This window comes from Sus scrofa, chromosome 15, assembly GCF_054392235.1.
Source record: "Sus scrofa isolate SSC_HxYL_T2T_F1_AM1 chromosome 15, Sscrofa_HxYL_maternal_Yorkshire_Landrace_v2.0, whole genome shotgun sequence".
NCBI lineage: Eukaryota > Metazoa > Chordata > Mammalia > Artiodactyla > Suidae > Sus > Sus scrofa.
In genome coordinates this window covers 85,811,223-85,835,354 of record NC_139397.1, presented here as the reverse complement: position 1 = coordinate 85,835,354, position 24,132 = coordinate 85,811,223, and the positions used below count along the sequence as shown (strand labels likewise).

The 24,132-nt window shown below is 36.5% G+C and overlaps 1 protein-coding gene and 1 pseudogene across 12 annotated transcripts in view; one reads left to right on the top strand and one right to left on the bottom strand.

Annotated features, from left to right (window-relative positions):
• SLC38A11 (solute carrier family 38 member 11) overlaps nucleotides 1-15,934 on the top strand; it is a 144,548-nt gene extending 128,614 nt beyond the window's left edge. For 11 of the 12 annotated variants that reach the window (XM_084999371.1, XM_084999369.1, XM_084999365.1 and 8 more), the window contains 3 exons: nucleotides 1,719-1,831; nucleotides 5,225-5,356; nucleotides 14,866-15,934. In XM_084999371.1, the coding sequence (XP_084855497.1) occupies nucleotides 1,719-1,831; nucleotides 5,225-5,356; nucleotides 14,866-15,159 (539 nt within the window). In that variant the 3' untranslated portion in view covers nucleotides 15,160-15,934. Of the gene's footprint in view, nucleotides 1-1,718; nucleotides 1,832-4,090; nucleotides 4,154-5,224; nucleotides 5,357-14,865 lie in introns of all 12 variants that reach the window. The other variant, XR_014829490.1, reaches the window with a different exon arrangement.
• A 7,341-nt stretch (nucleotides 15,935-23,275) lies between these two features.
• On the bottom strand, nucleotides 23,276-23,509 carry LOC146395958 (NADH dehydrogenase [ubiquinone] 1 beta subcomplex subunit 1 pseudogene; annotated as a pseudogene).
• Between the last annotated feature and the right edge of the window lie 623 nt (nucleotides 23,510-24,132).

The following is a 24,132-nucleotide window of genomic DNA, read 5'->3' as shown; positions in this document are numbered from 1 at the left end:
CTCCCTCAGTGGGTTAAGGATCCGGTATTACTGTGAGCTGTGGTGTTGGTCGAAGACGTGGCTAAGATCTGGCATTGCTGTGGCTGTGGCTTAGGGCAGGGGCTACAACTCCGTTTGGACCCCTAGCCTGGGAACCTCCATGTGCCACAGGTGTGGCCCTAAAAAGCCAAAAAAAAGGAAAAAATTTTCCAAACATTGCCATATCCCTATTGTTACATAGATTGCAAAGACAAAATGGCCCATAGGCTACCGTCTGTACAGAACCTTTTAAATACTTTTTCTGTAAGACATAAACCCTTTTTCTTAGTCACACCTTCCTGGTGTTTTTATCAGTAGTAATTGTTCAAATATAATTAAGTCTTTATATAACAAAGCTGACAGGTTGGTTTTGGTTTTGGTTGTCTTATTATTTTTTCCTAGCTATAATTCCCTAAAATACATTTAGATTCAAGCTAGAATAAGTTGACTTTGTTTCTTCAGGCTATTTTCCCTTAGGCAAATCTAATTTTGCTTATGCAAACTGCATGCTTCTTTTCCCTTTCATTACATAAATTCCAGTTTGTGAGTCAGTAAGAACTCTAGATTGTTCTTGAATTTCCCAGTAACTTTTGAAGATTTTCAAGACATTTTTAGTGGAGGTTAGTGAACAGGGAGCTTCAGTCCTTTTTTCTCAATGTTGGAACCCTTTTGATCAACCTTGAAGCAGTTCTCTACCACTACTGTTTTGTGGTTTAATCTCCTGCCCAGAAGAGACACTAGAAAATAATGAAAATTTATTCCAATTAATAGGGGGAGGGGAAAAGAATCACTTAAAATAAGTCTTGGAAAGAGGCAGGTTGTTTAGTCTTTTAATGAAAAAAAGTACAGAAGTATTATTTTTTTTGCTTCCTTTCCAAACAGTGCAGTAGTGTGTAACTTTTATTTTATTTTCTATTCAGTTTAATTGAAAAATGTGACCACCATTTTTAAGATGTTAGCATGTTACATTTAGGAAATAAACAATCTCAAGTATTCTTTGTTTCTATACTGGGAAATTTTGGCTGAATGATGTCTGTATCGTCATTAGATCCCTGTATTTCCTCATAAGTGTCTAAGAAAATACAGTCTCTAAATAAAAATTGGCTCAAGGTATATATATATATGGTCCATCATTTAGTTGGAACTAATTAAATACAATACTTTGCCTGTGAAATAACCGTATCTTCACAGTTCTGAATTAGTGCATTTACACTTGGGTTCATCAGATAGTACAGAAGATATATTTGGGATTCCTTGCTGTGGTACTGAGTTTATAATTAAACTCTATAGCATGATATACAGGAAATTCTACTCCCCACATGTACTAGTCTACTCTTCCTTTCAGGATTGTCCTTGATCTAAGAATAACATTTCAAAAGGAAATTTGTTTATTTTAACAGACTTTTTTTTTTTTTTTTAATAATGAAATCACTTGCTTACCAGAAACAAAGACCAGAAGCAAGATTATAAAACCAGTGCACAAGAATTTAAGGAGTTGATTCTGGTGTGAGTAAGAAGACAATGGATAAAGCATTTTTCAGAAGTCGATACAAATTTTAGGCTACTCAATTAAAAACAAACAATGAGAGTAAGAGAAAAACTTTTAGTGATGAATTCACTTTCAAGCGGAACGTGTGTTAATTATTTATCCCAAAGACCCAGTACCTATTAAATAAATCTATTTTACATTATTTTCCTAGGAGACTTATTTGAAAATTATTGTAGAAATGATGACCTGGTGACATTTGGAAGGTTTTGTTATGGCATCACTGTCATTTTGACATACCCGATTGAATGCTTTGTGACTAGAGAGGTAAGCACAGTTTCTTTCCAACACTTTACATAGGTGATCTCTCTACTACATTAACTTAGGAATATTTATAAATAATTTGATTTTGCAAATTTCTAGGTGCACAAGTAATGTAATTTATAAAAATTTCTCTTTTAATGAGTTTAAAGATAAATTTATATTCAGATGTTTACAAGATATTTTTTCAAGAGTGGATTTGAGAATAGTGTTTGGTAGTTAAGTTTATATTTACATAAGTATAAATATTTATTCAACTGCATTCCAAACTGAATGCCAGCCTTTAATAAAGTCAAACCAAGATTTTTTAAAAAAGCATTCTTACAAAGAAATTAAGTACTAAGGTTTAAAGCATGTTTTACAAAATTGTCTTTTTGCTAAGATGTTTTATAATTCAGCATGTATTCAAGACATCATAGGACAGATTCTGATCAGTTTTATTGTTTTTAAAAAACTAATATATCTGATTTTTCACAAGAAACCAAAATTCAACTTAAACCATAGTTTACAGATATATTTCATCTATATTTATTTATGTTTTATACATGTTTATGTTCATATAAATAAATTCTATATAAAAGGATAGAGAGTATATTACTTGTTTGTATCTGTGTCTATATGTAGATATATTTCACTTACAAAGTCCACCTGGATTTGTGAAGGAAGACTGAAAAGAGAACTAATTCTTTTTGTGTAAAATTGGATAACATGGCTTGTCAGGAATATCTTATGCAATAAGCTAAAAATCCACTGTACCAGTTAGCAGAAAAATATGATCCTGTTTCATAGTGGTTCTTTCAGGAATCACACTGAAAAGGCTTAGTCTTAGGATCTACTCCTAGAGGCAGTTTACACAGTGCACCATATCAATGGGTCTAATGTGTGAGGCAAAATGCCTATAGCGCTTCAAATACACTAACTAATGGGCAAGCTTCTAGAGGCAGACTAGTGCTTACCTCATGCCAATTCTGGGCATAAGGAACTGCATAGGGAAAAGGAATAAGGACATGTTCTGCCCTATGCATATCCTTTACCATTAGGACTTGCCTTACAAATGTATAACTCACAGGCTAACTCTCCTCTTGAACACAGGGAGAAGTAGACTGAACTTCATCAACATTTTGAAAATCTAAGATCCCCTAAAAATTTTGCTGGCTGTGGGATGCAGGAAATGGTTTTATTTTAGCTTCTGCCCAGTACTTTAGGTTCAAATCTGATTTCTAGATCAGCAATAACAGATGGTACATTCTCCTGTGGTTTCTGGTGAACTGCTTATGGTCTGAGTCATTCCACCTGCACAGCTTATGCCTTCAGTACTTAGAACTTGTGTTTCCTTTCTAGCTATCATGACAGGAAGATGAAGTGAATCAAGATTTCTGCTATGCTAGAACTAGATAGAGGAACTTTGTATATACCTCACCCATTCACTTCCTTTTCCTTTCTCTCTTTTCTGTGAGCCAGCGCGCACACACACGCACACACACACAATAACACAATAAACACTTGGCATAAAGGTAATCAAAGTCATTTTTCTTTTTTTCATTTTTTTATTTTTTTAATTTTTTTGTCTTTTTAGGGCTGTGCCTTTGGTATATGGAAGTTCCTAGGCTAGGGGTTGAATCAGAGCTACACCTGTTGGCCTATGCCACAACAGCAATGCCAGATCCGAAATGTGTCTGCAACCTACACCACAGCTCATGGCAATGCCAGATCCTTAACCCACTGAGCAAGGCCAGGGATCGACCTCATGTTTTCATGGATACTAGTTGGGTTCTTTAACTGCTGAGCCATTACAGGAACTCCCAGGATAATCAAAGTCATTTCTATTCAAAGGTAAAGTAGCCAGCCATGTACAAGGATGGCATAAAGCCTGTTTATCCCTAGTAAATATCTTTCACTAGCCTGCCACACTAAGTGATTTTCCACTATTACAGTCCTATCTTAGAGTCATCTATAGGTATGAACTTTAAATGAGATAATACTGGGAAGGACATTACCAATTGTAAAACCACAAATGAGTAAAAGTGATTAGTATCTCCATTAAATTATTCACAGAGTTATGGTATATCCACTGGATGGGGGAATGTTACTCATTTAGGAATGTTACTTATCACAGGTTGGGGAGTTGGCTACACTGAGATCCTCCAGCATCTGAACTTCTCCTACCATTTCCAGTTCTTGTCTCATGGTTCCACCATATCAAGCTATCGCCTCCTTGTCTCCGATAGTTACCTTTTCTGTTCTTATCTCTTTGCTCTTTTTCAGTTTCCTCCGTCTATAGATCTTCTCTAAATCACACCCATGTTTCAAGCTCTGCATCAAACCAAGGTAGGATGAGTACATTTCAGGAATGCTGCAAAGCTGATTACTCTCAGGGAGACAGATCTAGATACCTAAATCACCTTCTAATTTTAAATTTGCTCTTTTTTCTTCTGTCAAAAATTGATCACTGTCTCATTAGATTGGTTGGATCTCTTCAATTAGGATGTTAATTCTTGAGAATAGGAATCATCTCCCAGACCTTTTCTCCTAGCAAACCATAACACTGTGTGGAACACATTAAATAGGTACCTAGTCTGAGTATCAATGGAAAATGATAATCAATTCTTCTCCATTTTTATTGAGGAATGGCAAGATAAAATACTTAGCTTATATGAAATAGGATTTAGATATATGAAATTAATTTCCTATTAATAAAGAATATTACATATCCATTAGTATTAAAATATATTATGATAACTCCTTTCTTAGAAGTTATTCAAGGAGTTCCCGTCATGGCTCAGTGGTTAACGAATCCAACTAGGAACCATGAAGTTGGAGGTTTGATCCCTGGCCTTGTTCAGTGGGTTAAGGATCCGGCGTTGCCATGAGCTGTGGTGCGGGTGGCAGACGTGGCTCGGATCCCAAGTTACTGTGGCTCTGGCGTAGGCTGGCGGCTACAGCTCTGATTAGACCCCTAGCCTGGGAACCTCCATATGCTGCGGGAACAGCCCTGGAAAAGGCAAAAAGACAAAAAAAAAAAAAAAGTTATTGAAATAATCTAAACAGCATCTGTAATTTGTGTTAGTGGTAACCTTATAAGATAAGGTAACTTCCCAAGGTCTTTCTTACACTTGAGAAATATATTTTTTCACACATTAGTATGCCATGTTCTGAGTCTATAAAGTAATCTACTGCCTAATAGTTGAACAGAAATACTTGTTATTGATATGTGTGTGTGTGTCTATGTGTAAATACTTTGGAAAAGTTAGAACATTCATTCATATGGCTTAAGATTTGATTGATTGCCTTGTTGGTAGTATTTTATACAGTCCTAATTACTAAAATATAAAATACTCTTTTAATAAGTTCTGCAAACTCTGAGAATCACTTTCTAAATAATCTGTTTATATTTGGCAGGTAATTGCCAATGTGTTTTTCAGTGGGAATCTTTCATCAGTTCTCCACATTATCATAACAGTGGCTATCATTACTGTAGCCACACTTGTGTCATTGCTGGTTGATTGCCTTGGAATAGTTTTAGAGCTCAATGTAAGTACATTTAAAGATTTACTCCTTTCATTTTAAAAATGTCTTAAAACGTTTACAGGGATTCTCTCATAGCACAGTTGTTTAAAGATCCGATGCTGTCACTGCAGCGGCTTGGTTGCTGCTGTGGCGCAGGTTCAATCCCTAGCCTGGGAACTTCCATATGCTGCTGGCGTGGCCAAAACAAAATAATAATAATAATAAAATAATTACATTTAAAATCAGATGTGTTTTTTTCCTTAATAAATATGTCACTTTCTAAAGTGGAATGAAAATATGCAATATTTATAATGATAACATTATGTACTTTATAAGACTATATTTTTTAGAGCAGTGGTTCTCCAGTGAGGGAAATATTTCCCTTCCCTCTCCACCCCCATGGGACATTTAGCAATGTCTAAAGACATTTGGGGTTGTCACAACTGGGTAAGCTGGTGCTAGTGAATGGGTAGAGGAGAAGGATGTGTCTAAACATCCCACAATGGACAGGGTAACCCCTACCACAAAAAATTATCCAAAGCAAAATGTCAGTAGTGCTGAGTTTGAGATACTGGTTTAAAGCACTTTTTTCATGTTTTATTTTCTATAGTACATAGGTATTACTGAAAATAACTATAAATTAAATGGATCTGGAAATTCTTTTACAGAGTGAATATAGGTCTAGAACTAGTCATTAAAATATGTGAAGAAGAGAGTTATATCCATACCACACATTCACTTTTCCTGGTACATGTTCTTTTTCTTTAAAATATTTTTTTTCTCTCCCTAGACCTTTCCCTTATATTCTCTATTGTTACCTCCCAGATCTGGGTCCTTACCATATCACATCTGAATTAATACTGGCATTTTGCTTCAACTTGCACATATTTAAGTTCTGCTTCCAGTTTATTGCTATCCTGCTTTAAAAATCTCCACTTTCCTACCAACAAGCACAAACTCTATTGCCTCTGTAATCTGACTCCATGCCTACTATGGAAAGTTATTTACCATTTACTTTCCAAAATCTACCTTCAGCTCTAGTTAATCTTATTTTTGACCTATAAGTAAGACATATTAATTCTTTCTTTTATCCTTTTTCTGTATTTTATTATTTTCCTTTAATTTCTGTCCAAATCTTATAAAGATTTAAAATCGAGTGCAACTTATAACTTTATTTGTTGATCAGATATATTGAATAATTACAATTGACCCTTGAACAACACAGATTTGAACTTCACAGGTCCACTTATACACAGATTTTTTTCAATAAATATGTACTATTTGATCTTCAGTTGGTTGAATTTGCAGATATGGATGAACTGAGTGTGTAGGGAGCCAACTATAAGTTATACATGGATTTTCAATGGCTCAGAAGCCCCCTAACACCCATTTTATTCAAGGGTCAATTGTACTATATGTCACACAATAGAGATACAAGGATGGGAGTAAATTAGAAAGGATCCATGCTTTCATGGAGCTTAATATCTCACAAATAAACTTAAATTTTCAGCTGCTGTATAGGCAGTGATAAACAGAAAATGATGTGTGTGGACTTCTAAAAGACACTTTTGAGAAAAGATTGACAGAATTTGGTAACTGATTCAATTGGGAGGACAGGGGGATGGAGGGACAAATCAGGAATGACTTCCTGGGATTCAGCAATTCCTCTTCTAGGTATTTATCTAAAGAAAATTAAACACTAATTTGAAAATATATATGTACCCTGAAGTTCATTGCAAAATTATTTACAGTACCCAAGACAAGGAAATAATTTGTGTCCATTGAGGATAATGGATAAAGAAGATGTGGTGTGTATACACAATGGAATACCACTCAGGCATGAAAAAAAATGAAATCCTTCCATTTGCAGCAACATGGTTGGACCCCGAGGGTATTATGCTAAGAGAAATAAGTCAGACAAAGACAAATAGTGTGTTATCTTACTTATATGTAGAATCTAAAAAAGTTTAAAAAATTAAAATGAAAACAGATTCATAGAACAAATGAGTGTTTGCTGGAGGGGTGGGGGGGGAGATGAAGTACGTCAAGGAGACTAAGAGGTACAAACCCCCAATTATAAAATAAATAAGCCATGTGTATGTAATGTACAGCATAAGGAATATGATCAATAATGTTGTAATAACTTTGCTCTGGGACAGATGGTCCCTAGACTTATCATGGTGATCATTTTGTAACACATATAAATGGCAAATTACTATGTAGTATTCCTGAAGCTAATGTAATATTGTATGTTAACTATATTTATATTTTAAAATGTCACTCCCCCCCCAAAAAGAATGACTCCATTCTATTTCGTGGAAATAAGCTAATGGTATCATTTGGTAAAACATGAATAGAAGAGAATCTACGACTTTATAGAGTCTTTAATCTTCCCTTCTACAATCCTTATGGAATTTCTACTCAGAAACGCACCACTTAGCATTTATTAATCATGCACCACAGGGAGGGTAGGCTTTTACAGATAGGATCCCAAGTCATCATTTACACTCCGTTGAGAGTTAAGGGGAAGGTGAAGGTATTATTGTCAGTGCCCAAGGCACTGTTCCCTCCAGGTACCATTTGAATTTGAAGTTCCACACAAAGCCAATGGGAGATTCAGTCAGGTACACCCTATTGGGAAGTGTGTTCAGAGTATGTGGAAAGTAGGTAGTAGGCCTTCAAACCACAAGCGACTCTGGAAATATCTATTCCACCAGCAATGGAAAGAAAGCTCACAGGAGAGATGGAAAATTATTAAAGGTAACTAGTTCCTAATTTTGCACAGGCCAAGGGCTAGAAGTTTCACTCAAAATCATTTCATATTCCAACCTTAATCTACTTTGCAAATGGATCACTGCTATCTTAATGCACTAACTTGATTTATGCATTACCTTGTATCATGTATTGTTTGGACTATCCATAAGCTTGCCTTCCTTACCAAAGTATGAATTGTTTGAAGATAAGAATGATACTCAGCTGCCTTCTCCATCCTCCACAGTATATAGCACAGTGCTAAGCTTATAGTGCTCAAATTACTGTGTGGTGATGCCCCTTGGGAACACAGTTGAGGACTGATTTCTTCAAATGCTCTTGGACATAAGAGACATTCTTTAGTGTAACACTGGGAAATTAAGTGTTACCAAAAAATTGTTGGTGTTGACAGTAATGGTAATCCTTTAATTACACTGAAGAGATGATAAGCATGATTCCCATCTCTGTTAATTCTTGTTTTGTCTCATTTGAGTTTGAATGTTTGTTTGAAAACTGTAGGATTGTGATGTGACAGAACATGTTTATCAACTGCCTTACCATTCACTATTTTGATAGCCTGACAATTTTTTGCTCCCTTTAAGTTAACCAAGCATACACATATTGCTTATCTTTTTCAGGAATGCTGTATTTTTTGAAGTTTTTGGCTGCACTCATGCATATGGAAGTTCCTGGGCCAGGGATCAAACTGCACTGCATTTGTGACCTGCACCACAGCTACAGCAACGCAAGATCCTTAACCCACTGTACCACAAAGGAATATCCAAGAATATGTTTTTGTGAATTTGACCATTAGTTTCTGTTAATTTTGAATTTCCCCAACACTTCCATAATAAAATTATAAGCACGTAATCATATTAAATATTCCCCGTTGTACCTACATTGGAATTCTTTTGTGGTTAATGGATTCTGGGATTGTCAAGTCATCAAATAATACTATTTGGTGAATATTTGTTATAAAGTCAAAATCTGAGCTGGCTGGCTTGGAGGACTATTTTTAAAATTTTTAAAATATGATTCTAGATCCTTAGAATTTTAAAAAACCTGGTTATATAAACATTCATGAAAAAAAAATTAGAGGGGGTTCCCATTTGTGGATCAGCAGGTTAAGACCCCAGCTAATATCAATGAGGAATGTGGGTTTGATCCCTAGCCTCAGTCGGTGGGTTAAGGATCTGGCATTGCTGCAAGCCAGGACACAGTTTACAGATAAGGCTCAGATCTGTCATTGCTGTGGCTGTGGTGCAGGCCAGCAGCTGCAGCTCCTATTTGACCCCTAGCCTAGGAACTTGCATGTGCTGTAACTGTGGTCCTAAAGAGAAAAAAAAAAATTATAGTGCTAAACTGCCGTGATCTAATAACTCAATCATACTAGTCTTAAAGCACTTTGTAGGAATAAAATCTAAAGCTCTCCATTCTCTTCCAGACCACATGAGTGTATATTTTTCCAATTAACAAAATCTTTTAGTATGCACAATATCATATTCAGGTCTTTATTCAACTCTGTTGTGTGGGCATTTGTCATATTTAATGAAGCCAGTTTAAGCATCATTTCTGTCAGTAACACAACTAGATCCTGAAACACTTTAGAAGTAACTAAAGCATGTGCTGTTCCACCTCCAAGCAACAATGTGAGCTAACATGTATTTACTCTGTGCCAAGTGTTTTGCAGGCATTATCTTCCTTAATCTGTATTAATTTTAAAGATGAAGAAACTGAGGCACAGAGTGATTAGAGCAGCTAAATACGTCACACTAGTTTTTTTAATTGAATTATAGTTGATTTACAATATTATATTTCTTCCAGGTATACAACTTTGTGATTCAATATTTTTATAGATTATATTCCATTCTAAAGTTATTGTAACAGAAAGGCTATATTTCTCTATGCTGTAAAATACATCCTTGTAACTTATTCATTTTATACATGGTAATTTCTACCTCTCCATCCCCTTCCCCCTCCTGCCCCTTCATTCCCCCTAACTCCCTACTGGTAACCACTAGTTTGTTCTCTTATATCTGTGTCTCTTTCTTTTTTGCTATATTCACTATTTTATTTTGTTTTATTTTTTAGATTCCACATGTAAGTGATAACATACAGTATTTGTCATTCTCTGACTTATTTCACTGATCATAATGTTCTCTTGGTCCATCTACATTGTTGCAAATGGCAGAATTTTATTCTTATTTTTGGCTGAGTAATATTCTGGGAAATCTTCTGAGGCACAGTGCATTAAGGATCAAGTGATGTCACTGCAGCAGCTTGGTTCCCTACTGTAGTGCATGTTCATTCTCTGGCCTAGGAACATCCACATGCCAGAAGCATGGCCAAAAAAAAAGAGAAATATTCCAGGGTGTGTGTGTTTGTGTGTGTATGTGCACGCATATGCATGCACTCACACAAGCACATACCAGCATACCACACCTTCTTTATCCATTCATCTGTTAATGGACACTTAAATAGGTCACACTAGTTTTAAGCGGTAGAATCAAAAGATGAACACAGGTTTCCAAAACCTATAGCCCATATTTTTAATCATTATACTAGTATGAGGTTTCCTAAGTGTAAGACTTTAAATTATGTCATTTCTCTATCCATTTTTTCTCCCCATTTTTTAAGTTAAATATCTATGCATTGAGTTTACCTGTAAGTGAGATTAAGCATAACCCATAATATGTATGGATTGTATGTATCTAATAATGGGTTAAAATAAATACCAAGAGATGAAATTAAAAGTTTTTCATCTAAGTTCATAATTTTTAGCCAATAACTTTTAACTTAGTTCATAATTGTAGTACTTAAGCAATTTTTTTTATCGTGGCTTCTGAGTCATCACTGAGTAAGGATCTTTACAGATGAGCTGTGTAATAGAATCAGGCCTTCAATTTCCAAAGTTAAGGAAATGCTGTTACTTAGTATAACTGAAATAATGTAGAATAAATTGTTCAGGGTTATATTAGTTATTTAATAAAAAGCAAAACCCCATTTAAAACTTAAGCTTCCCTTCATTATTTTCATGGCAGTAGACAACAATGACATATTTTCCAAGGCAAATTCACCCTTGATTTTAAAGGATTTATTTTAGAAACAAATAAAATAAAATTCCATTCTTGGTAATAAGAATTTAGCATCTCAGTAGCGATGTTGCTATTAGAGAAGAGAGGCATCTACAGTAATTGAGCCCTCCAGATTTTTACTTGCAGTAGTATAAAGAAAAAAGATGAAGCTTCATGTGTCTGTGGCAGAGTAACCAGCCCAACAATCACTGTGTGCAATTTAACAGCAGAAGGAAGAAAGCAAACCAGTTACCCAGAAAGGGTACACACATTGAGCAAGCCATAGTCCAAGCTGTCAAAGACCTCTGAGCTAGATTTCTTTTTAAGTTACAGGAACACATTACATGAGTCCAAACTGATTACAAAGTAGAAATTTTAAAGACGTGTATTCTTTTATTTAGTTTTCAGCTTCCTTGCATCTAATGAGTGTTTTCTGTTCGGGTAGGAGAATTCGGATACTTTTCCAAACTGCACTACCACTAAAAATCTTCTTAACACCTTCTATTATTTCTTCCTGCAAAACCATAAAATGCCTTGGCTTCAAAAGTGTTATTATCAAAGATTAGTGCTGCCCCGCCATTATAAAGAAGGCTATATTTCATTGTCCATTTTATAAACAGTTACGGTATTTATGTCCTATCAAGAAATTTCAAAAATGATCCCAAAGCCAGTGGTGTATCCTCAGGTAAGGCTATAATAGATAAATCAAATCAGCTGGACTAATTTATAGGGAATAGAACAGATGGAACTGTTCTGTCATTTTACTGATGATCTTGGGTCCTAACAACAATCTGTAGCAAGACAGAGCTTTCAAATATTAAGAAAGTAACCACTATCTAGACAAGATACTCAGCTGGACATCGTCCAGTACAAACAGCAGCTATACAGTTTTCCCACTAATTGCTACTTTCTCAACTCTTAAGAATTGTGGCATAAACAGAACACCCATTGCTTTGCACTGCCCAGCAAGTTAGGTTTGGAAGAGTCCCAAAATGCTGACTGATGACAGCTTCTTAGCAGCAGCTGGTGGCAGTTTTCATCCTGATAGCACTTTCACACTCGACAGTTCCAGATAAGTAGCTTCACATGTTTGTTCCTTTGAAGAGACACCCCCCCACACACACGCATGCGCGTGCGCGCACACAAGTATGTGTGTATTTCAAAAATTAGTTCCTAGAAATCAAAAGATAATAATTATAAGCACAGCTTGAGTTCTAAAGTTTTTTTATAACTTAAAAAACATTTCAGGGAGTTCCCTTCATGGCTCAGCAGTTAACAAACCCAACTAGGATCCTTGAGGATAAGGGTTTGATCTCTCGCTCAGTGGGTTGCTGTGAGCTGTGGTGTAGGTTGCAGACATGGCTTGGATCCCGTATTGCTGTGGCTGTGGTGTAGGCTGGCAGATGGAGCTCCAATTCGACCCCTAGCCCGGGAACTTCCATATGCTGCAGGTGTGGCCCTAAAAAGCAAAAAACAAAACAAAACAAAACAAAAAACATTGTCAGTTTCAAGTGTCATGATGGAGCCTAAGGAATCCATGATTTATTTGATTCTGGCCATATGAATACTAATCCTTTATATCCTATGAACTTTTATAGGTGTTCAGGTGCTATTAATAGCAAAATTATATTATCTATATATTTTAAATTAGAATATGGCACATCTTGGTATTTTCTCATTCCTATGACTCTTGACTATAGAAATAGTTTCCATGAAGTGCGGGCCCTCCTATTCTTCCCCAGATTTTTAGATACCACCTGTCTATTTGACTTCATAATGCCACCCCTTAACTGACACTTCTCCAGACTTTTGGGGCTTTGCAAAAAATTTTAAAAAATTATATTTTTAAAATCATGGTTATATATTTCTGGTTTGAGAATAGTACTTAGTATAAAACACAGTAAATGGGGATACTGAGAAAACTTTTAAGACTATTTTATTTTATTTTTTTTAAATATTTTATTTTATTTATTTTTTTATTTTTTTGTCTTTTTGCTGTTTCTTGGGCTGCTCCCGCGGCATATGGAGGTTCCCAGGCTAGGGGTCCAATCGGAGCCGTAGCCACTGGCCTACACCAGAGCCACAGCAACGCGGGATCCCAGCCGCGTCTGCAACCTACACCACAGCTCACGGCAACGCCGGATCATTAACCCACTGAGCAAGGGCAGGGACCGAACCCGCAACCTCATGGTTCCTAGTCGGATAGTCGGATTCGTTAACCACTGCGCCACGACGGAACTCCGTTTGTTTATTTGCTTTTTGTTTGTTTGTTTTTCGCATCTTAGTGCTGTACCCACAGCAAATGGAAGTTCCCAGGCTAGGGGTCGAATCGGAGCTGTAGCCGCTGGCCTATGCCAGAGCCACCACAAGGAGGGATCTAAGCTGTGTCTGCGACCTACACCACAGCTCACGGCAACACAGGATCCTTAACCCACTGAGCAAGCCCCAGGGTGGAACCTGCATCCTCATGGATCCTAGTCGGATGCGTTTCTGCTGAGCCACATGGCAACTCTAAGACTATTTTAAAGGCATAATTGTTTTTTTTTAACATCATCCACTTTCAAAATAAGCTTTCTATGATTTTTCTCTGGGCACAGTTACCAAAATAAAGTGTCAAATGCTTTCAAACCATAGGCGATAGTGTATAGGATTTCATTATACTATTCTTTCTATATATTTACCAATTTCCAGAATAATTTTTTCAAATTTGGAAAACATGTGTTTCATATAAAGCTTCCTTTTAATTCTAAACCATATCATATTTGTTATTGAGTATCTGTTTTAAAAAAATTTTGTTAGAATTTTTTATAGAATTGTATTTAATGTATTTTGTTAATAATATGGGTTATGTTTTGTTTAATACATAATTAATATCTAACATGATTAAAAAATATATCACCTTAAATACATTAAATTTTAACCTTACTGTATTTGCAAAGTTACTAGTGCAGATATGGCTTCCTCAAGAGGAATGTCTATTTCCTTTGAAGTCAGTAACTCTTGGTCTTTTTATAATAGACAACACTACTCCCCATGATTTTCAATCTGACATTCCCCCTCAGGTTGGATTTATCCATAAGCTAGTGTGGGGGAAGTTGAATGAGTCATAGTTATTTAGTTCTGCTGTCAATTTTCTAGGGTAATTAATGTGCTTAGTTTTATTTGAAAGAGGATTTAGAAATGCTATTTCATGCTAAGTACCCTCAGGGTTAAAGTTTTCCTTTCTCATACAGACAGGCACTGATTTACACATAAACTTAAAGAACAATATGATGCGTGCCCTATATTCACCTCCTAACCGTCCTCTTTGTACACAGCTGACAGACATCTCAGATTTGAATGACATAGTAGACACAGCAGTTTGAAACGCAGAGTAAATAAATACGATGCAACTGAAAATATGGGCAATGTTAAGAGTTCGCCAAGTCAGTCTTACCATCCACTCTATTTTCTATATTGTTTTCTGATTAATATTTCTTAAGTCTGATATACTATTATTTTATTTTCTCATGTGTAAATATACCATCAGTAAGGTAAAAACTTGTTCCTAAGTCTTTCTTGGAATTATTTTTCTTCGTTTGATTTAACTGCAGCTATGAAACTTTTAGCATGTGTGACAACAAATGCATTTTGTAAATGCTTTTTAAAAACTGTCCAAGGAATGCTCCATTTGATAACATTATCTTGTTTCTTGTTTTCATTACGCAGGGTGTGCTCTGCGCAGCTCCCCTAATTTTTATCATCCCATCAGCCTGTTATCTGAAACTGTCTGAAGAACCAAGGACGCACTCAGATAAGATTATGTCCTGTGTCATGCTTCCCATTGGTGCTGTGGTGATGGTTGTGGGATTCGTCATGGCCATTACAAATCCTCAAGACTGCACCCATGGGCAGGAAATGTTCTACTGCTTTTCTGACAATTTCTCCCTCACAAACATCTCAATTTCTCATTTTCAACTGACAACACAACTTTCAATTTTAAACATCAGTATCTTTCAATGAGTTGAACTGCTTTAAGAAATATGTATTTTTCATAGACTTCTAAACACATAACATTCATATGTTTTAATCTCTATATTATAAAAATTATCCCTTTGACATTTATCAAGACTTGGTTTTCTTTACTCTTTAGTACAGTATGAAAGATAAAAAGGAAAAGGAAATTGAATATATTATATCTTAAACTGGGACAAAATAAATGTTTTGTTTTGATGACTGTCTGCACTAATCTTAAATGCAGATGGAAAAGTGCTTCCATCCTCTCAAAGCATTATTCTCTTACTTAATATGTGAGCTATAGGTTATATCTTGTGCTCTAAAATAAGTAGATGATCGTGGGTTGGAATTTTGTGTATGTGTCCTTTATGGGAAAAATACATTTCTTTTGTCTTTTAAAGTCTACGGAATCAAAGGGAAGGAAAACTCAGAACTATTACAGAAACTACATATCCCAAGAGCAAAGTGAGGCTCTCCATTATAATTTTATCAGCATCCCTTATTTAGAAGGAAGTGAATCCCTGGAGAAATGAGTAAAGTCCTTCCCATGTTATGAAGCATGAATAATAGACTGAGTGTACAGAGCAAGGAGTGTGAAGAATCAAAATTACCTCTTAAGTTTTTATCCTGTGGGAATATGATGGTAGTGCTATTAAATAAATTATAAAACAGGGAAAAACCACAAGTTGTTCTGAGGCTCAAGCTCAAGAGATCAGTTAGGCATCAGCTTTGGACCTATTGAATGTGAAGTGCTGGCAGGAATAAAGGACTTGAAGCTGAACTTTCAGACTGGAATCTTGAGAATCAGGGCTACAAAAGAAGCAGTCTCACTACTCCAGAGGGTCCTCAGAGAGATTCTTGGGAGCTTATGTTGACTAGATTCTCCAGAAGCAGACTTTAAGATGGAGGTTGGCCTGTGGAGTATTTATTAGGGATTATAACTAACAGGAGAGAGAGGGAAAGCAGAATGAGATGGGTGAAATGGAACTGAAATGCAGGCTGATAAAGCCTCAGCCAAGTCCACAAGGAGTGTGGAGTTTACGTGGCCCATCAGAGTTGTCGTGGTTCAAGTGAAATAGCCAAGTTTTAAATCCACTGCCTCCATCAGTCCTTAAATGTGGGCAGCTCTTTGCAGCTGAGCAAACCATAGGGGAACTGAGAGTTGGAGGTGGTCTGCAGGTGGCCGGGACACTAATGCTTCCTCACAGGGGATCTGGGAGGCGCAGCTGTTTCTTCCACAGCGGGCCTCAGTTTTGAATGAGGAGTTTTTAATGTCTTGTAATAAGAATTTCATGTTTTCATAGCTATGACAGTCTTTTAAAAGTAACAAGAAAAGATGGGACCATCTAGATGGCTCCTTTAAATCAAGTATCACCCAAGATTTCATTTCTCACCTTTTCATTTGTATTTCAGTCGAGTTGACAATCCATAGTGCTGTATTAATTATTGTCAAATAGAGAGAAAATATCACATGCAGAACTGATGTAAACAAATCACAGGCAAAAAAAAAAAAAAAAAATCCCACAGGAAGTGTATAAGGCATAGTTTCATAGCAGTTTGAATAAAGAGCTGAGTCGTTATGTGACTCATAATAAGAAAGGCCTATTGAAAACAAAGGAGGCTGCACCTTAACTGGCAAGACTATGCTCAGACTTTGAGTGGTAGTATTTGCTTCAGCAAAATATCATCCATGCTACTGAATTAATTTAAATTCTATTGGCTATATAGCTTTTCTGTATTTGATTTGTAGAGTTGTTTTTTATAGTTAGTTAAGGATCATAAGGTTAAGTGATTTGTGTCCATTTTTAGATCAATACATGTTTTGGTAAAGTAATAATAAAAATACTTTTATTCCCTACTGAGGGTGGGTAAGAAACTTTTGCAGCAGTTCATCCCTGCATTACTCAGGATGGAGAAACACTGACCTACATATTTGTTAGATAAAGTCATGAGAAATGAGATTTCCAAGGGTTTATAAAGAGAAGTACGTCAAGGATAACGTAATTTAATACTTAACCTTCTATTATCTTGCACTTCTGGTATTGCTTCAGATACGCTAACCTTGAATCAAATAGGTGAAAAGCTCCGGGTAGGAACCAAGTGCTGCATTAATGCTGAATAAATATTTGCTCTGGTTTTGCTTGTGTGTGTGTGTGTGTGTGTGTGTGTGTTTGTGTGTGTGTGTATTTTCCAGATCAACTGTAGAACAAGATTGCCTTGGACCCAGTTGTTACCAACATCTTTCAAAAGGATTATCCACATCTTTTAACTTATGATAGAATAAAATGTTAGAAACTCATATCTATTTCATAAGAATACTTATCTGTTTATTTTGCCAACATGAAGAACTTCAAGGACTACCTCCATCTATTTCCTGCCTCAATTTAATGAGATTACCACTGAAACTCATTCCTCCCCTGCTACTTCTTGCCCCTAACAAAGCAAATTGAATATTTAATCCAGTTTTTGAAGTTGTCTCTACATTTTACCCTATAAAGTTCTTAATTTAAAAAAGAGGGGAGGGAATAGTATTTTTACACACTACTACAGACATCTAGCAATACATTTCCTTTAAGGAAATAGATTGGATGGCATCTGCATAACTCACAAATTGTATCCTTGTGCATGTCACTTATAATAGGATCTTTTATCTCAACCCTGACTTGGACCATCTTCAAATACCAGAACAGGTAGACTGCCTTGCCTCTGACTGGCTTCAGTGGTGCCAAGCAATAATTGTTGCCTCTTGTCTTTCCTAAAAGGATCTGAAATCCAGGTTTCCAACTAGGAAAATCCCAATTTGTTCTCCGCTGGAATCATGCTGCACACGTCTACTTAATTAAAAGTTAGTTCATTGGACAGAGCAGGCCTTCTGGTTTATCTTTTCCAATCTTCTCAGGGAAGCGGTGCTAGTCTGTTTTTTAGTAGAGCTGGCCACCAACAGAACCAGGTAGCTACCAGGCATTCTCAAGCATGGATCAGCCAGGAACCTTCAGGTAAGGTAGCCATAAATGCTTAAATGACTTTAGTAGAGGTAATAATTAGCTATACCAATCAGATAAGCTTCTTTAAGAATTTGTAATTATTCTCAAAAGTTTATAAGGAATTTGCCAGGATAACAGAGTAGATACCAACTTGGGTCGGAATCATTGGAGGCCTTGTAAAACACAGATCACTGGGCCCCATCTGCAGAGTTTCTGGTTCAGTACTCTGGGGTAAGGCCTGAGAATTTGCATTTTTTGAAAAGTGATGCAGCTGCTGTTGATTCGAAGATCACATTTGACTAAGGATGGAAGTTGGACATAAGAGAGATGCTGGATGGGGCTGTCTGTTTAGAGCCTGAGCAAAATTAAAGCAAGGTGCAGAAATACCACATTGGAGTCAGGGTAGAAACAGAGTGGAGCCAGGAGGAGAGCTATTGGCACGTTAAATGTACTTATCCTTTGTCTCTTTGAAAAGTCACTTGGAGAAGCTTACCGAGGGGAGAAGAGAAACCAAGACAGTAAGATTAGTGAAGAGTAATGACACCGAGCTGGGGGTGGGGGGGAAGAAGAAAACAGATTATGGTCTAAAGTCAGCACAGCTGCTGTGGTTAAGCTGAAAGTCTGGTTTGGAACCTAGATGCATTCAGGGAAGACTGTGTGAGCTTCAGAGCTCTTATGAGAAGGAGGACACGGTTCCTCAAAAGTATGTCAAGTTTTTCTAAATGAGTTTGGTTAAACTCAATATTGTCTCACGTGGAAAAAACCTTATTCGAACACAAATAAAACTCAGTTATACTCATAATAACACCATGCAGATAAAGAACTCATGTAGCTATCTTTTACAAGACACTTCAATAATCACTCCAGTAATGTTTTCTCATTGACAATGAAGACTATCAGTAAATTTAGCTTTAAAATGTTTATTATAATTGTTCATTTAGAGTGATATGCTAAATGTTTCACTAAAAATAAATAAATAAAAGGCATATACAGATTTAGTCTGCCCTTCATTCCTGACACCTACTTGATTCTGGCCCTTACCAACTCACACCCAGACTACTACCATGGCCTTGTACCTGAGCTTTCTGCCTTCAGGCTCTCCTCCCTTCAAGAAGATTTGTGCATCACTCCAAGAATCCTCTTATTAAATTGTTGCTTTGATATCACCAAATGCTTGCTCAAAATCTTTCCATGAGACTCTTATACTTATAGGACAAAGCACAAACTCCATGATCTGTATTCAAAGATTTTATAATATGGCCTCAACATGTCATTCTGGCCTCATTTCCCATGACTGCAGGAAGGAAGCTTTTTTTTTTAACATAACTAAAATATTGCTTTACACTAAAATTGCTGTCCCTTTTGCCATTGCCTTTGAAATCTTGCCATTCTCTCATGTGAAATATCCAAACTCTCCTCCCTTACCTCCATCAAAAGTCTGTCAATCTTTCAATCTTCTCTCTGTGCCATCCCTGACTCTCTAGGTTCAAGTTAGTTCTTCCTCATCCATAATTCTTACAGTTTTGTTATATGAAGAAACCATGTCCAGCCAACCAGACTAAAAGCTCTTTGAGGACAGTGTGTTTTAAGCCTCTTTTTATTCTTCATTGCCCATGGCACAGTGCCTTGAATGTAGTAAAGACGAGTTTTCGAAGTAAGATACATGGTGTGTTAGGGAAGATGGCTGATTATACCAACAGCCATATGTATTCTTTTGTTGGATTTTTCCAGCTATAATGGTTGTCATTAAGTAGCAGGTTAATGTGATGCAACAAGCTGATTTAGATAATTGAGTTTCATTCATCCAACAAGCTGATTTAGATAATTGAGTTTCTTGGTTTATTATACATAGAACCTTTAGAGAAATTGTTTGAAATATTCTTAAAGGGACTCTTTAAATGCATACCAATCAGCACATATCTTTTTACTTTTTTGACTGCTAAATAAAAATTTACTTGTCCTTTTCTTAATTATTAGCTCTCTGAGATCTAAGACTATGTCATATTCAGTTTTACTTTTGCCAGTGTTTACTCATATATCTTACTCATTCAAGATGCTTGATAAATATTTATTGGCTTGAATTTACATAATTTACATGTATTTAACTAAAATTTATAATTTACCAGGAAAACTTACATTAACTACCTCATTTAATACTATTTCTTAAAAAAGTCAAAATTTTAAAACAGAATATGTTTATGGTTCAGATACAATTATCAGTGTGTTTAATCTCAATAGACAGCTCAGTAATTTGATAGAACACTGAAATGAAGAGATGGTTTGGGAACATGCAGGCAACAACTTAAGAAAAACACCCCAGGCAACATGAGTTTGCAGTTTAAAATTTGAAAGACTGGAGTTCCTGTCTTGGCACAGTGGAAACGAATCTGACTAGGAACCATGAGGTTACAGGTTCGATCCCTGGCCTTGATCAGTGAGTTAAGGATCCGGCATTGCCCTGAGCTGTGGTGTAGGTCACAGACACAGCTCAGATCTGGCGTTGCTGTGGCTGTGGTGTACGCCAGCGGCAACAGCTCCAATTAGACCCCTAGCTTGGGAACCTCCATATGCCGCGGGTGTGGCTCTAAAAAGACAAAAAAATTAAAAAATAAAAAATAAAATTTGAAAGACTGAAAAATTTTATTTCCAAGGCACATTGGTGGCTGCGTATTTATTATTTTTAAATTTTGTTTTGCCAGAGGACAATACAGCCAATTCCAGAAAAATGAATCCAATCCAGTCTTCTTACAGTCTGGTCCCTCTAGTAACAGTATTGTTCTTTAAGTCTTTAGATTCTGGGAGAAAAAAAATGGTAAAGCATCTTCTAAGAAAAAAAGAAAGATTATTGTATCCCAGAACAGCAGCCTTTGAGTGACTTCTGACTTTTCTTACACAATTTTGCATTTTTGTAAAGTCTTAAATTTCTAAGTTACACCTTGTAACTGTTGTTTCTCCATGTGCGAGACATAGACAAACTGCAAGTTGAGTGATATGAACTAGGGTTTTATGTGCTCTGTGTTTCAAAGCATTTCAAAACTAATGTAGATTTGTTTTAAAAGCTGTAAGACTAGACAAGAAAGGAAATTAACTTTAAACATTTAGAAAAATAGGGCTTAGGAAACCCTATTTTTATAGAAGGGGCTACTCAATTGTACAAACACAGATGCTGCCTATTAGAGGACAATCTAACCTTTCAAAGTAGACATTCTAAACAATAGATTAAGAAATTTTTTAAATATTAGCTTCAGGTGGAAATTTTCCTTGGAACAGATGATTCTAAATGTATAACCTAAATGCCAGCTAAGGACACCTTACCCTCAAGTGAAATGGTTAAACTTGATCTTAAACCCCATTCCATATTCAAGAGCCTATTCCATAATTTTGATAAAGTATTCTGACTTACTTTCTCCTGCTTCTCTGTGCTACTGTAAACCTGTGTTCTTTTGCTCTGTGTCTGAAAAACTCCATACTCCAGATGTAAAACACATTTCCTTCAATAATTCCCATAAAATCTCTTCCTATCAAGCATTGTATGTATATTGTATTGTTTTTCCACCTTTTAAAAATTTAGAGTGCTTAGGAGGAGGGGTCACATCCTGGAGCATGGCCTTCAACCAACTTTAGGCTTCACCTCCTAAGTTCCTCCTTTACCCCTTATTTTCCACTTTCTCCATATTAACAAGCAGATAGTTCTCTCTGACATCCTCAGTGAGGTCCCAGCATCCCAAAGGCTCTAGAAGACCTGTTTTCCACTTTACCCCATAACTTGTCATTATATTATTTTCAACACAAATGCAATTCTCATCCTACAAAGGGTTCAGGTGGAAGTTGTCAGCACATCCATATTTTTCCATTTCCTTACATATGTGTACTCTGTCATTGATATTCTGAATTGCACTTTCAATGACTTCACTCTCCATAAAAACAGAAGCTCAGAAGACTTCTGCCTTGCATGGGTTCATGTCATAAATAGCAGCTGTTCCATCCAAATGAGTAACAGAAGGACTAGCTCCATCTGTGGTTTCCCAAGAAACACTCATGACTTAGAGCTGTGCTCCCAAAGGCCCCTATTGTGTATTTCTAGCCATTGTAATTTTTTACCTCAACTCCTGTACTATTCTCCAAATAACAGCTATCTGCCTATTTCCTTTGCACTCTCGATAAAGCTGGCCTTTTAGAATTAGATTACAGCAGGCCCACCTATAGTGGGTGGATAATCATCTGCTTTATAAGAGTGGGGAATCTGAAAAGTCCACTCCTTTTCTCAAATGTATAAATGATACATGGTATCTGACATATTGTTGATTGCTCTACTTGTTTTAAAAATAGAGACATCCCCTAACGCTGGGGCATTCCTTAGAATATCCAATTCAACAATTAGAGGAGTTCCATCATGGCTCAGCAGAAATGAATTTGACTATTATCCATGAGAACACAGGTTCGATCCCTGGCCTTGTTCAGCGGGTTAAGGATCTAGTGGTGTGGCAAGCTGTGGCATAGGTTACAGATGTGGCTGGGATCTGGCGTTGTTGTGGCTGTGGCATAGGCCAGCAGCAATAGCTCCAATTCAACCTCTCGCCTAGGAACCTCCATATGCTGCCAGTGCAGTCCTAAAAATAGAAAAACAAAAACAAATTAACAATTAGAAAGTGTAACTCTAGGAAGTTCCCTGGTGACTCGTAAGTATCCTGTGTTGTCACTGCTGCAGCTCTGGTTACTAGTATGGTACAGGTTCAATGCCTGGCCCAGGAACTTCCAAATGCTATGGGTGTGGCCATAAATAAATAAATACATAAATAAATGAAAGTATAACTCTAAGGGAATGAGAATTCTACCCTCCCCACGTTTCTCCATCTCCCTAAATTCTAGCAGCACTTATGATTTTTGCCCAAATGCCTCCTTCTCTGAGAGTTCCTCCTAGCTTTTTCCAGTAGACAATAACTTTCTTTTCATTTTTAAAATAAGGAATGTGTTTTTATTTCTCTCATAATTAAAAAAAAAAAAGTGTGAACGTGGAGTTTCCACTGTGGCACAGCAGATTAAGGACCCAGCATTGCCACAGCTGTGGCGTAGATAGCAGCTGGCCCAGGAACTTCCATATGCTATGCATGCAGGAAAAAAAAAAAGCTGTAATTCAGCTATAGCCTTTTCTTCCAAGCAACTTCATTGGATGCAAAATCCCTTTTAAATGATAGACTCTTGTTTCAGAAGGCAGTTAACTTTTTATCATTCTTTCTGTCTATCTAGATAGTATCCAAAGACATATTGTGTTGGTGATATAGTGGTGAGCATCTCTGCCTTCCAAAGACATATCCCATAAGGACAAGTATATGTACTCAGTCGTCATACACAAACTGAAGTAAGTTCATCATGAATGCTGTGGCCTCAGAGCCAAAAACAACCCCATGACAAAGGGCAGCAGTGAGGCCAGCCACCAGTCAGGCCATAACATTTCTTCTTCTGTAAGACAGTGAGTATATATCTGACAATTAACAGAAGGAATAATCCAGCATAAGTAAGAACTTTCTAACTGTTGTTGTCATGGGCTACCCTAGAACTCAGTGAGCCTTCTGTGCCTGAAAAAATTTAGAAGCTGGACAAACTATTGCCCACAATGTGGTCGGAGCAGCTCATGTTCTGAAATTGAACTTGATGATCTTCAAGTTCTCCCCAAATGCCAAGCTTCTAGGTACTGCATTGTGTCCTGCAGTACCTAGTCTACTACCTAGTTCCATAAAATACAAAGTTATTATGGAATTCCTTTACTACTTATTTTCATGTCTTTTTTTCTAAATAAATATTAAATAGCTTTAAAACTGTGGTCCTTCATATTTCTTCAGTGCTTAGACCACTTTGCACAAAATAGGTGATCCGAAAAATTTGTACGTTGAAACATGAAAGCTGGTTTTAAAGGGAAATTAAGAAAGGGAAGGGAGGACAACCAAGAGAAAATAAGGCAGATATGAAGCAGCACCACTATGTACCAGGTATCTAG